This window comes from Canis lupus, chromosome 14 (assembly GCF_048164855.1).
Source record: "Canis lupus baileyi chromosome 14, mCanLup2.hap1, whole genome shotgun sequence".
Lineage (NCBI taxonomy): Eukaryota > Metazoa > Chordata > Mammalia > Carnivora > Canidae > Canis > Canis lupus.
The window spans coordinates 18,203,680-18,219,133 of NC_132851.1; the positions used below are offsets into that span (position 1 = coordinate 18,203,680).

The window sequence follows — 15,454 nt, forward strand, 5'->3', positions numbered from 1 at the left end:
CTTGTCTTGTTGGGTCAAGCCATTCCGACAGGTGTGAGGTGATATTTCATGGTGGTTTTGATTTGCATTTCCCTAATGATTAGTGATGTTGAGCATCTGAGTGATTTATCTGTTGCCCATCTGTATGACTTCTCTGGAAAATGTATATTCAGGTCCTCTGCCCATTTTAAAATTTGATTATTTGGATTTTTGGTGTTGTGTAAGTTCTTTATATAGTTTGGATACTAATCCTTTATCAGATATGTCATTTGCAGTTATCTTCTCCCATTCAGCAGGTTCCCTTTTGGTTTTGTTGGTGGTTTCCTTGGCTGTGCAAAATCTTTTTATTTTGATGGAGTCCCAATAGTTTATTTTTTATCTAGAGACATATCTAGAAAAATGTTGCTAAAGCTGATGTCAAAGAGATTATCACTTCTGTTTGCTTCCAGTTTTATAGTTTCAGGTTTCACAATGAGGTCTTTGTCCACTTTGAATTTATTTTTGTGGTGTAGGTGTAGGAAGGTGGTCCAGGTCCAGTTTCATTTTTTGCATATGCTGTCCAGTTTTCCCAGCATCATTTATTAAAGAGGCTGTATTTTCCCCATTGTATATTCTTGCCTGTTTTGCCACAGATTAATTGACCATATAATGGTGGGGTTATTTCTGGATTTGCTATTCTGTTCTGTTGATCTATGTGTCTATTTTTGTGCTAGTACCATACTATTTTGATTACTATAGCTTTGTTGTATATCTTAAAATTTGGAACCATCTTTAGTTTTGCTCTTCTTTCTCAAGATTGTTTTGGCTGTTCAATATCTTATACAGTTCCATACAAATTTGAGGGTTTAGTTCTGTGAAAAAATGCTGTTGGTATTTTGATAGGGATTGCACTGAATCTGTAATTGCTTGGGTAGTATAGACATTGTAATGATATTCTTCTAATCCATTGTAATAATATTCTTCTAGTCCATTAGAACAGATTACCTTTTCATTTGTGTCATTATCAATTTCTCTCATTAACGTTCTACAGGTTTTCAGAGTACAAGTCTTTCTCCTCCTTGGTTGAATTTATTCCTGGGTGTTTTCTTTTTTTTGTCCAATTCTTAATTTCTCTTTCTGTTACATCATTATTAGTATATAGAAATGGAATAGAATTCTCTATATTAATTTTGTTTCCTGCAGCTTTCCTGAAAGTCGTTTGTCCACCCTAATTATTTCTGGTGGACACTGTAGGATTTTCTATATATAGTATCATGTCATTAGCAAATAGTGCAAGTTTTACTTCCTTACCAATTTGGATGCCTTTTATTTCTTTTTCTTCCCTGATTACTGCAGCTAGGACTTCCAGTACGATGTTGAATAAAAGTGAAAATGGACATCTTTATCTTATTCCTGATCTTAGAGGGAAAGTTATGTTTTTTACCATTGAGTATGATGTGAGCTGTACGTTCTTCATATATGACCTTTATTACACTGAGGTATGTTCGCTCCAAACCTACTTTGTTGAGAATTTTTATCATGAACAGATTTTTAATTTTGTCAAATGCTTTTTCTGCATCTACTGAGATGATCATGTTTTCTATCCTTCGTTTTGTTAATGTGGTACGTTAGGTTGATCGATTCTTGAATATCGAACCATCCTTGCATCCTTGGAAAAATATCACTTGATTGCGGTGAATGATCCTCTCAATGTATTGCTGAATTTTGGTTTCTAATATTTTGTTGAGGATTTTTGCATCTCTGTTCATCAGGGATATTGTAGTTTTCTTTTATCTACTGTCTTTGGTTTTGGTATCAGGGTAGTGCTGGCCTCATAGAATGTATTTGGAAGCTTCCCTCCTTCTTCTATTTTCTGGAATAGTTTGAGGAATATAGATATGAACTCTTCTTTAAATGTTTGGTAGGATTCACCTGTGAATCCATCTGGTCCTGGACTTCTCTGTTTGTTGGTAGGTTTTTGATTAATGATTCAATTTGTTATTAGGAATCATTCTGTTCAGATTTTCTGTCTTCCTCATTCAGTTGGAAGAGTGTATGTCTCTAGGAATTTATCCATTTCTTCTTGGTTGTCCAGTTTGTTTGCATACAATTTTTCAAAAAATCTTTTATAATTCTTTGTATTTCTGTGGTGTTGTTACTTTTCCTTCAATTCTGATTTTAGTTATTTGTGTTTTTTTTTCTTGATTGTACATACCTGTTTTTTTTTTTTAATTTTTTCAAATTAGCTCTTGGTTTCACTCATCTTTTCTGATGTTTGTTTAGTCTCTCATTCATTTATGTTCTGATCTATATCATTTCCTTTCTTGTACTCACTTTGGGCTTTGTTTTCCTTTTTTAGTTTCTTTAGGTATAAGGTTAAATTACTTTGAAATTTTTCTTGTTTTTTCAGTTAGACCTGTATTATATAAATTTCCATCTTAGAACTGCTTTTGTTGCATCCTCAAACTTTTGGACTGTTGTATTTTCATTTGCCTCCATGCATTTTTTGGTTTCTCCTTTGATTTCTTGGTTGACAAATTTATTGTTTAGTAGCAACCTTGTTTAGATGGCATGTGTTTGTGTTTTTCCCCCTTATAATTGATTTCTAGTTTCATATTGTCATCAGAAAAGATGAATGATAGGATTCCTGTCGTCTTAAATTGTTCCATGAAAGGGAGGTATATACAAAATGACCTCCAAAGGCAAAAAATGAAGACTGGTAGAGATTGAAGAAGTCTGACAAATCCAGGTTGATGAGAAATAGTTTATTATGGGGACTTTTGGATAGAAGAATGTCTTTGATGGCTGCAAGACAAGTAGATCTCTCTAACACTGCCCTTAAGACCTGCTTTTATAGCCCTGGAGTCTGGGAGTACATGCTGGAGAATGTGTATCATAGTCATATCTGCAGAGTAGATCAAGGACATTAAGCCCTGAGAGTTTACTTAAGGGTGTAGTGAAACAAACAAAAAAATCAGGGTACAGGAGCTGTACTTAAGATTTCTAGTCACAGAAATGTCCCCATGATAGATTTGTCCAAGGTGACATTAGTGTGGTTCACATATAAATTTATTGAGGCTTATTTTGTGTCCTAACATGTATCCAGGAGAATGTTCCATGTGCACTTGAAAAGAATGTATATTGTGTTGTTTTTGGATGGAAATGTTCTATGTATATTATGTTCATGTGGTCTAATGTGTCACTTAATGACAATTTCCTTATTGATTTTCTGTCCGGAAAATGTCTGTTATGTGGAGTGTTAAAGTCATGTACTATTACTGTATTACTGTCAATTTCTCCCTTTATGTCTGTTAACATTTGCCTTATGTATTTAGGTGCTCTTGTGTTGGGTGGACAGAAATTTTTTATGTCTTTTTATTGGATTGGTTCCTTTATCATTATGTAATGCCTTTTGTCTCATTACCCAGCCTTTGGTTTTTTGTTTTTCTCTTTTTAAAAAAAATTTATTTGCCAGAAGCAGAGAGTATGCATACACAAGCAGAGAAGTGGCAGAGGGAGAGGGAGAAGCAGGCTTTCTGCTGAGCAGGGAGCCCAATGCAGGGCTTGATCCCAGGACGTTGGGATCATGACCCGAGCCAAAGTCAGATGCTCAATGAGCTGAGCCACTCAGATGCCCCAACAGCCTTTGTTTTAAAGTGTATTTTGTTTGAAAGAAGTATTGCTACACTGGCCTTTTTTTTTTTCTTTCACCTGTATCAAGTATCTTTTTTCATCCCTTCACTTTTAGTCTGTACATGTCATTAGGTCTAAAGCGGGTCTTTTGTAGGTAGCATATAGATGAGTCCTGTTTTTTTTTTTTTTTTTTTTTTTTTTTTTTTTTTTTGAGTCCTGCTTTTTAAAATTCATTTCTACTCTTTACTGAGTGGAACATTTAGACCATTTACATTTAAAGTAATTAAAGGTGATGACTTTCTGCAGTGTTAGGCCTGGATTTTTTTTTTATTTTTATTTTTTTTAATCTATTTTTGGTTTTGGGTTTGTGGTTACCATGAGTTTCATATATAACATTTTAAGTACATAGCAATCTCTATTAAGTTGATAGTCATTTAAGTTCAAACATATTCTAAAATAATTTTTATTCACATCTCTACATTTTGTGTATGCTGTCATATTTTGTATCTTTTTACTAATATTTTTATTATGTCTAAGTATGGACGTTTTCACTTAAGTCCCTTTGACATTTCTTATAAGGCCAATTTAGAGGTGATAAATTCTTTTAACTTTTGTTTGCCTGAGAAACTGTCTTACAATTCTGAATCTTGCCAGGTCAAATATTCTTGTTTGAAGGTTTCTTCCTCCCAGCACTGTGAATACATCATTCTACTCCCTTTTGGCCTGAAAAGTTTCTGCTAAAAGATTAGCTGATAGTTTTATGGAGTTTCTGTTGCATGTAACTTGTTTGCTTCTGTTTTAAAATTTCTCTTTCTCTTTATTCTTTATGTGTTGTGGTGTAGATCTCCTTGGGTTAATCTTGTTTGGAACTCTCTACTTCCTGAACCGGATGTGTTTTGTTACCTTAGGTTAGTGAAGTTTTCAGCTATAGTTTAAGTTAGTTTTCTTTTTCTCTCTTCTTCTGGGATCTCTGTCATGTGAATGTTTGTCGTCTTGATGTTGTCCAAGAAACATTTAACTTATCTCTATTTTTAAAAATTCTTTTCCTTTTTGCTGTTCAGATTGGTGCTATCACCCTATTTTCTAGATTGCTAATTTGTTCTTCTGCATCTGCTAATCTGTTGACTTCCTCCAGTGTACTTTTCATTGTTACTGTATTCTTCAGCTTTTTTTTTTTTAGGTCTTCTCTTTCTTGAAGCTCTGAGTTCTTCCACTCTTTTCTCCAGTCCAGCAAGCATCTTTATGATCATTGAACTCTTTATCAGCTGCATTGCTTATCTGTTTCATTTAGCTCTTTTTGTGAGGTTTGTTTTGTTTGGAGCACATTTCTGTCTCTTGTTTCGCTTGACTTTGTGTTTGTTTCTATGAATTAAGCAGAACACTTAGTCTCCTAAACTTGAAAGAATGGTCTTCTGTATGGCCATCCTCTATGAAGAGTGTGTGCCTGATGCCTTTCACTGGCTGGCTAGAGCTATGGGTGTGGGCTGAGTCTTGGGGCATTCTGTGCTGGGGCTGCCTGGGGGGGATGGTTGGAACTGAAATAGGCACGGACTGGTCCTGATGCTCTCTGCTTAGTATAAGTTCTGCAGGACAGCTGAAGCCTAAGTGTGTTCAAGCTGAGGACTTCCTTCCAGGTCTCTCTGCATAGATCGTCCCCTGGCAGGACAGATAAAGCTGCAGTGGGTACTAGCTGGGGGGCCCAAGGCTCTAAAGTGCAGAGGGCACACTGGCAGGCTAGCTGGAGCCAAAGTGAGTGTAAGCCAGAGTTTTCTGGGGTTGTGTGCAGAGGTACCTTTGCAACATGGCTGGAGTTGAGGTGAGGCATGGGCCAAGGGGCTTATGGGTCCTCTGTATAGGGGCACCTTGGCATGATGTAGCTCAAGTGGGCATGAGCCAGGGTGATCTGTGCAGAGGATGTCCTGGAAAGACAGCTGAAGCTGACATGGGTGCAAGCTGGCATAACTTGGGATCCTCAGTGCAGGGAGTGCCATGGTGGGGCAACTGAAACTGAGGTTGGTATGGGCCAAGGTTTCCCGGGGTGTTGTGCACAGGGGGCACCCTGGCAGGGTGGCTGGAATCAAGGTGGGCATAGGCTGGGGTTTCCTGGGGTGCTCTGCACAGGGGGCAACGTGATGAGGCAGCTGGATGAACTGGGAGGTCCCAGAGTGCTCTGTGCTAGGGGTTCCCCAGCAAATTTTATGAAGCTGAAGTAATGACCAGGAGTGTCCTGGTGTGGCCACCCTTGGGCTGTGTTGTTGGGACTGGTGGGGGTGGTGTGGGCTAGGGGCTAGGGGCTCATTGAGGTGATAAGCGGGCTAGGGCACCCAGGCCCTACCTCCTGACCACCCTACCAAGGTTTTGTAAAGGAGAATCTAAACCATGGTGCTTGCCAACCTCCCTGATCCCAGAGTTCCTGCAGCTCCCCTTCTGTTCAGCGGTGTTCTAGGGCTGTAGCTTTTATTCTCTAGCTTCTCTTTTAAACTATAGCTCCTTTTTCTGCACCCCAGGACATCCATGAGTGGTGTAGGCTAGGTTTCCAGGGCTTGAGTTAACTGGCTGGCTATGGCACAGGGAATGTGCTCCTGTCTATCAAGGTGGAGGGGGAAGGTAAATCCCGAGGACTTAGGTTCCAGCAGCTCTACCATCATTTGGCAAGGTTCTAGGGCTGCATCTTTTACATAGTGTTGCTATTTATTTATTAAATTTTTCTTTATTTATTCATGAGAGACAGAGAGAGGTGCAGAGACATAGGGAGAAGGAAGAGCAGGCTCTCTCTGGGGAGCCTGATGTGGAACTCGATTCCAAGACCCGGGGATCATGACTTGAGCCAAAGTGAATACTGGTTTTCCTATTATAAACAGCATTAACTATTTACGGTTAAGCCTTGCTGTATGTTAAGCATAAAACCTTAGTGTCTTGAAGCTCACAGCTGGGAACAGGATAAGGCTTGAATGCACAGGAACATACATTCCAAGTTACTGAATGCGCCCCGGCTTTTAGCAGGATTCTCAGATGGACCCAGGAAATCTCCAGCACATGGTCATCAGCTAAGTTTGTTCAGGGCTGCCAGGGCATACACTGACAGGCACGTCATAGCTTGTAGGTACTTAGCAGTTGCAGGGCTATCTATATCTGTGCCCCAAAGATTCCTCAGCACCAGCCCTTTGTTACTTCCATTTTATCTTAGATCACATGGCTCTTCTGTTAAAGACACACTAGTCTTTCCTTTTTTTTTTAACCCAAGACTTCTTGAAAAATTCACTTAACTATTTGTATGGACAATTATTCTAGATAAGGTAAACAAAACATGAGGCATAATTAACATTTTGCTGGGGAACACCTTCAACCAGATAATTAATACTCCAAAAATTACAGCTTATAACACAACTTTTATTAGAAAAGTTATACATAACATAGCATCAACTATTTTCAAGAACAATATTAAACCCGATAAGCAACAAAACCAGACTAACAAAATGTGTTAACAAGAAACTAATGACCTTTCTATAATCAAACATTCAATTATCTACAAATGACTTTTTACAAAGGGAGAAAAATCCATGGTTTACAGGCACATATTGAAAATAAAGCTGCAATAGCAATTTTATACACTTACCATTCTCAAGAAACTGAATCATCAAAACAGTAATTACGAGTTCACTAATTTAAAACATTTCACATAATTTAAAATTACTGGGTATACACTGAAGTCTGAGATCCAAAAGTGATTTTTTTTTCCACAAAAGTGCCAACACTTAAGCTAGAACTTTCAGTGTGAGTAATTTTGCCCTAAAAAGTTAAGACATGTTCTGGTAATCATAATAGACACATAATTTCTGGTGCTATCTGGTCTGTTAATAGTAAAGCCTTTATTTGGATGCTTTTCTTAAATTATAGGAAACTGGATACAGGATTTCTGTTGCAAAGCCATTAAAATAAGGTTCCAAACACAGGAGTGTGCAGCATTGGGAAAAGATCAGTACTAAAACTTATAATAAATATCAGAGAAGCCATTAGTTATTAACAGCATTGTCTGCTTAAGGGTTAAGTCAACCAGGTGTCTCATTTCCCGTCAGTCTGTCCTTTTAGTTGTTGGCAGAGCAATTTCTATTTTCATGATCTGAGTGCTCAAATATATCCAAACATCTTTTTAAAACTTTGATTTAGAGTTTCCGGAAAGTCATAAATGTTTTTATATTTATTCTACTCTAAAAAGTCTACTTTTGCTCATTTCAGAGCCTCACTAAAACAACAATTTTAGAATAGTCAGGTTCATTAAAAAGTTTCAAATGGAATGACTTAAAAAATAGAACATTTTAAACCAAGTCCTATAATTTTGTAACTGAAGGGGTTCAGTTACAGCACAGTTTCACAGACCCTCTTGGTCATTATGGAATTACACTTTATCTCAAGAGGACAATCTGTTTTGGGCACCATCCCTAAACACAGCTGTTAACAAGACTGCCAGTGTTACTCGTAGGAAAAGACAAGTTCTTCCTGTCAAAGACTCACACCATCATTCTCAATTGTCAGGAATTTTTTTTTCCTGACATGTTTTCCTTTCCAATGCAGTGATGGAGAACTAAGATAAAAATCCTGACTATTACATGCGCCAATATTGCACACATCTGTTCTGAACTGTTAAAATGATCTTCTGGGTCCTTGGGTGTGCTTGTTTTCTCCATCAGAACACAAACACATCCATATAAGCAGTTTCCCTTAAAGATGAAATTGATAAAATACTGGAAAAAAATAAAGAAAAAGGCAGAGACTTTGTACAGACACAAATCTAAATTTTCTCAAAGGGTTTTGTGTGCCCTACACACGGGGGCAATTTGTATACACTAGTGAAATGAACACTAGCTATAACTCTTCTAGCTGCTCAAATAATGTGGAACCTTGGTCCAGGTGTTGCAATGATGTCGCTGTATGGTTCTTCCTGCGTCAGCTCAATAGCTTGTTGCTTTTTAAGAACCAAGAAGCTGTAGAACTTTGCTGCAGCTTGCTTTCTGTTTGTGTTTCGACATAACTCAAGCAAACTGATGGATTCAGCCCCAGTTTTAGCAAGAGCTCGCTGAAATAAAACCAAAGGAAGAAGTAAATCAACGTAATCTCACAGTAAGGTGGTAGTTTTAAAAAGGTGCAATTTTGGATCCTAAAGAAAGTATACTGTGTATTCTGCTAAGAGTGGACTTTTTTGAATAGTCTGAGTGATGGTAAAGGGGCAAAGTATATTATGGCACCTCTAAAATCAAAGGTCCATGGAACATTCCAACAAATGTGATACAACAGTAAAACTGAACACATACACAGTTCCTAAAATTTCAACTTATTTTTAAAATCCAACTATCCTTTGCCCCTATTTTGGGAAACTTTGAATAACCTGCTTGGTATTTCACAGATGCTCAAAATATCTCATTTATATCTGGCTCAACAAAACCGTAGGAGATGCAGGTACACAAAGGCATTCTATAAACCACCATAGCTTTCCTTTGCAGCATAACCACAGGAAAAGTGTTCACCTGGAGGCTCTCCAGGCTCACTCTGAGCCCAACACTTTATATATTAAAATACACAGTGCTAGAAACATAGGCTTTCCGGTCCTAGCGTGTTGCTATTTTTTTGAGGGAGCAATGCCAAGTCTTTGCTCAAGTCTAAGTCTGGACTCATGTACCTACCTGAAGCCCATGAAGCATCTGCTGAGTCCTTTTGTTCCATCTTCTTTCTTCTTGATCCTGATCACCTCCGGAAGCATCTTCATCCTGAATGAAAAGGATCCCAACAGACAAAAAAGCTGACAAAAGTGGTCTACTGCAAAATGGACTATTTCCTTATGTCCTGAAAAATCTCTTACTTGGAAGCTTATCTTTCTTAAATTGCAGAAGAAAGTCTTCTGTAACTACAAGTAAGCATTTGGCTGAATATATGATTCTATACTGGTCTATAAGGATGTGCCTACAGAGAGAGCATGGCCCCTGGACAGCTACTGCTGGTTGGTGAGCTACTGGGTATTGATTGGCCGCCTATTAAGATAATTAACTTATGTTGGCTATAAATCAACTATGCCACTAAACACACTGGTTATTTCAACAGAATATATTTGTATGTTTTGGTAGCATGATTATCTAGCTGATTTATATTCTGGTGGACCCCAATCTCATTGTGGACCAGTACCAAAGAGCACACAGATTAGCAGGTAAGTAGTACTTGTCTACACAGTGTTTTAAAAGAAATGGGCTATAATCCGTAATACTTGATTTTCCCTGTGCTGCCCAGCTCCCCATCACCTACAGACCTGCCTTCTAAATGACTTTCTAAATTCTGAAGTTCACATGGGGCTACAGCTGAGATGCTTCCATGCTATGCTGAACTACATACCATACTTCAAAGAGCCAAGAGTTTATGGTTTCATACTGAGATTCAACACTAAGTCTGAGGTAATGGCCTACCTTACTACAGAGACTTAGAGTAGCTCTGGGGCTGAATTTTGACTTTAGTGCTTGAGTACTATAGTTTTTTTAAAAATGGTTATAAGATCTATGGCTGACATAATAATATATTATAAATACAGATACTAACAAAAGTATGTACCCAGTCCATAAGCTTCAGTCTTAGAAGAATTTTAAAAAGTTTCGAGGCTTCCTAGAGTTATTTTAAGGTTTTTAAAGTGCCTCTACTTTTTCAAAAAATAAAAGCTATTCAAACCTTTACTCAATCTGTTTTACAAAGTCACGTCTTATCCTAGTCTAACTCCTACAAATGGAAGATGTTTGGCTATCAGATTTCCAGGCCATAGACACAATGAAAAGTCATACCAGAGGTAGATGCTAATTGCAATAAAAATTGGCCACAAGATAATAAAGCCAACTACAAACGATCTAGAATTCAACCAAGAGATCAGTGAAAGGGCAGTCAGTCCTTCTAAAGCCCACAAAGGAGCCAATGACATAGCATGACATAAAATTTGATGTTATTAATGATAATCTAGATCATTAAGAATTCAGTTCAATTGTTCATGTCTGGACATTTTCCTTCGCTGTGATGCTCAACATCAAGTACCTTAGCTTCACTACGAATCTAAAAGAGAGCTGACTGAAGATCTGTGCTAAATCTAGGATAGGATTTATTCATCAGGTCTCTTTGCAAGTGTTTCCTTACCTCCTCCTCTTCATCATCTTCTTTCTCCTTTTCTTTCTCCTTCTCTTTCTCTGGTAGAAGTTCTAACTCCGGAATTAACTGACAGATATTTGGAGGCTCCTCAGGGGGCAGCTCTACGGGGGGTATTTCCACCTGCTCTACCTGCTGGGGCTTAAAGCAAGGGGAAGAAATACTGAGTTCATACTGCCAAACTCCCTCACCATCAAAAATTCTAAGAACAAGATATAATCAATTGCTTTAACAAAAGTGTTGTTTTTCTACTTTTTTAGGAACCAAATACTTATATATAAAGTCTATGTGAGAAATTTGTAAATTACAAGAAAAACTGTAACAGAAAAAAATCCCAAAAACTTTCTGTAGTTTTAGGAAAACCCACACAAAACAGAATTACCCATTAATGCAATGCAAACAGACTTTAATATTACTGTCGACCATTTCTGCATGAAATGGTCCTAAGGCTATTACAACTAAGCTTGGGCTCTAAAGAAGAGTCTTGGGAGCTCTTATGGCAGCATGTTTTCTCTGAGTCCATCTCCTGAATTTCTTCCAGGCTTAATATAGACCGCGGAGAATGTTAACAAACAAGTTCTTCCAGGACAGTAGTACTAGAGTAACCCACTCATTATCTGTCCCCACTCCCATTCCTGAGCTCATACAGAAAGATGCTCTTTTGAACAACTCTAGCACCAGAGGGTATAGAAAACTAGTTCTTAGTCTTCTGCAAATACCTCTTAACAACCAAGGTTACCAAAAAGCCTCCGTTTGCCCACCAGATTAATTTATTCTATAAATTTAAGATTGGGAAGCCTTACATTAGACCTTACTTCCTTTATATTTAATGGTAGTCAGTCTGCACAAAATAGGCAGATGTTACTTTTTTTTAAAGGAATTTAACAAGTATATTCTGATTCTTTAATAAGATAGCTCTCTTTCTTTTGCAGGTTACTGTAATATGAGACAGTTTTAGGTTGCGGAGTCAATCCATGCATATAGAGTCTACAATGGAGAAATCTTATTTCAATAATGGTTCTGGGAAAATTGGACCATTATGGTATACCATACACAAACATCAACCCCAAATGGGTTAAAGTTTTGACTGTAGGACCTAAAACCATAAAACTACTAGGAGAAAACATAAGATGGATAAGCTCCTTAAAATAGGTCTGGGAAATGATTTTCTGATTTGATAGCAAAGGCAATAAAAGCAAAAAATAAGCAAGGGGGACTAGACGGAACTAAAAAGCTTCTGGAAAGGATATGAGCAATAATAAAATGAAAAGGCCATCTACAGAATGGAGAAAATACTTGAAAATTATTTATCTGATAAGGGGTTAACATTCCAAATAAAGAACTCACACAGTTCAAGAGCAAAAATAAAACCAATTTGATTAAAAAATAGTCAAAGGAGCTGAATAAACATTTTCCAGAGAAGACCCTACAGATGGTCAACAGGTCTGTGAAAAGGTGCTCAACATCTCTTATGCAAGGAAATGCAAATCAAGAGAGAAACGCCTGTGCACTGTTGGTGCAGCCACTATGGATCACTCTAGGATCCTTCCTCAAGAAGTTAAAAATAGAACCATATATATGATTCAGCAATTTCACTTCTGCGTCTTTATCCAACAGAAATGAAATCATTCCTGTGAAAAGTTACCTGTTTCCTCATGGTTACTGCAGCATTACTTATAAGAGCCAAGATATGAAAACAGCCTATCCATTAAAAAGATGTGATATATATATATGCAATGGAATATTCACTAGGAGAAAGAAAATCCTGCCTTTTGTGATAACATGGATAGAGTTGGAAGGCATTATACTACATGAGATAAGTCCGAGAAAGACAAATACTATATGATGTCACTTATATGTAGAACCTAAAAAAAGTGGAATTCATAAAAGCAGAGTACAATGATAGTTAACTAAAGGCTGGAAAGATACTTTCAGTCGTTAAGCTCTGGGGATCTAATACAGAGTATGGTGACTATAGTTAACATATATGAAAGTTGCTAAAAGTTCTCAAAAGAAGAAAAAATATGTAATTATGTAAGGTGATGTTATATGTATACACATACATATGTTGTCAAAGGATTTCACAAAATCAAATTACTGTTGTACACTGTAAACTAGTATAATGTTGTATGTCAATGATATCTCAAAAAACTGGAGAAAAATGTTCAACTTTACTGGCAAAAACCAAAACTAATCAGACATTCGGAACTAGATGTTAATGAAAAAGTGATATTTTTTAAAAAGAGTGACATTTACTCATTACATACTTGAAAAAGTTAATAGGTTCCATATGTTTTCACCTTTAATCTAGAATTTCAGATTCACCCTGGACTAATCCTTGAGAAATAAAAATGACTGGAATCAAGTTTAGTCAAGGATTCCACACTGGCCAAGGATGGGGTCACATTAGGCTCTGAAACAAGACTATTTAAGAAGAGTCAAAAAGGCTCAAATTTCTGTGTATCTTCTCCTATGTAGGGCATACTGCGTTCACATCCTTGACAGCCATTCTTTCTCTCCAGACCTATTCCTTATTTTTTTTCCTCTAAACCACTATATTTCAAAACAGCTCCTTAGATACTAACACTATTACGAGGGATCTAAAATTCTTGATGACTGATGTGCTTACTTACAGGGATCACAGGCTCTGGGTCAATCTGTCCTGCTTTTCGCTTGACTCCTTGAGGAGGTGGTGGAGGCATGGCTGATTCATCCAAGTTTGTTCTGCTGGTCTCCATCACTGATTCCTGGAGGCGGCTTGGCTCTTCCAAAATGGGCTCATCTGCAATTGGTCATATGAAAAAGAGACATAAATTGTACAAGTCTAACAATATTTTAGAATTTCCTTGAATACTAATGCATTAAGACAAAGGTAATTTATCTAATGAAGAAAGCCAAATAAAAATTTTAGCTCTGCGAAGATTACTCAATTTGTAACAATACACAATACACGTAAAGGGGAAAAAGGGTAAAATCCCCCCACCTGTAATCCAATGCAGGAGAATCCTATTACAAGATTACTCAACTAGTCTAAAACTTTAAACCTTTCCAAAAACAGAACGCTTTCTCTTTAACAAAGCAACCAAATGTAGTTCCCTGTGCAGATATTTGAGTATGTGCCTTTGTTCCAGATTTCTGTTACTCTTGGCAATATATAGGTATATCTTTTTTTTTTTTTTTTTTTTAATATAGGTATATCTTAAGCCAAATGCTCATTTAAACTTCATCAAGGAACTATTCAAACGAACAGACCGATAACATCACGCTGCTGGTGTTGCTGCTGCTGATCCTCTCTGGGAACCTCTGGATTTTCAAATTCTTTGAGGAATTCATCCAAATTATCAGCTTCTCCTCCTTTCCGCCTTTTTCTAAGATCTTCTGGTACTAGTGGTGTAAGACAGCGTGTAAAGAGCTATAAAAGAATTAAAAATCTCAACTATAAATCACATTAAAAAAATCCATCACTGACATTTCTATTTTCCATTAAGCATGGTTTAATAGAATTATAATCAGTGTGTACATAATTTAGCATGATTTCTACTTAATGTTATATACACTACATTATATCCTGATTTTTAAATATAGGACATCCGGTTTTAAGTGAAGCAATTTTAGAAAAATTAAAACACATCTTAAATTTGCCTGCAATTTATTTTCATATTCATACACTGAAAACTCCATCTAACTGGAATCCTGCCAAGTAGTTTTATGTTTTTTTGACAGTTGATGACTGCATAATATTCCACTGAGTGGAGATACGTGTGTGTATGTATCACATTTGAATGGTTCTTCAATATTAAGACTTTTTAGATTAATTGCAAACAATATAATGATCTTCACAGAAATAGCTTTTTCCATATTTTGAATTATTTCCTTAGGAAAATTTCTAATAATGAGGCCAAGGAGTCAAAGAATATAAATATTTTAAGGACTTTCTTCCAAATGATTATATGACTAGGCTTCCAATAAATAGTAAAATCACTTGGTTCAATGCATATTTTAACCTCAGAATAACAGTCTAATAGCACTGCTTCACTCTGAGTTCTTCACTTCAGAACCTTGTTCTGGAATAGTCTGGAACTTAAAGTGAACCGAAAAGGGCTTATCAGTGCAAATAATTTTCATAAAGCCAGAGAATTATTTACTGTGGGAAAAGGAGAACCATTCCATGGTTTAGAATGAAAGCAAAATGTAGACTGCAACTTGAAGCACAGTGTACACTAAGGCAATAGAACAATAATTATAAGGAGATTGAGGAGGGAGAACTATTAATAAAAACCTGTGGCTTTTAAGTATAGAAAAAATTCCTCCTACATCTTTTAGAAATACAGGTATGAGCAGGATCTTTTCAGATCAGGCTGTGTTTGTATGTTGTGATTTAAGTTAAAAAAAAAAAAAAAGTCAATGGTTTTGAAAGTTATTTTTTAAAAATGGCCAAAAAACTGCCAACTATATTACCTTCAGTAGTCTGTTATTCCATAAAGGCTGAGCAGGTAAGGAGAAGAGTTTTTCCACTCCCCCTGTCTCTTTCCACATCATCAATTTCTTGGTGGGTGGTGCCAAATCCAAAGTTGTAACAATATCAGAATAATCACTAAGTTGGGCTCTAATTGTCTTACTATCCAACTCTTTGACACTGTCAACAATCAGCTTCCTCTTCCTCTTGGCTTTTGTTTCTTTGACTGGAATGACAGGA

General features: G+C 36.8%; 1 protein-coding gene across 4 annotated transcripts in view; it reads right to left on the reverse strand.

The window, feature by feature from the left end:
* Window positions 1–6,960: 6,960 nt before the first annotated feature.
* Window positions 6,961–15,454, reverse strand: part of RAD21 (RAD21 cohesin complex component) — a 30,686-nt gene continuing 22,192 nt past the window's right edge. For all 4 annotated transcript variants that reach the window (XM_072774294.1, XM_072774295.1, XM_072774298.1 and 1 more), the window contains exons 9-14: window positions 15,217–15,440; window positions 14,011–14,170; window positions 13,392–13,540; window positions 10,750–10,899; window positions 9,270–9,353; window positions 6,961–8,665 (exon numbers count right to left, since the gene is read on the reverse strand). In XM_072774294.1, coding sequence (XP_072630395.1) covers window positions 8,474–8,665; window positions 9,270–9,353; window positions 10,750–10,899; window positions 13,392–13,540; window positions 14,011–14,170; window positions 15,217–15,440 — 959 coding nt within the window. In that variant the 3' untranslated portion in view covers window positions 6,961–8,473. The remainder of the gene's footprint in view (window positions 8,666–9,269; window positions 9,354–10,749; window positions 10,900–13,391; window positions 13,541–14,010; window positions 14,171–15,216; window positions 15,441–15,454) is intronic.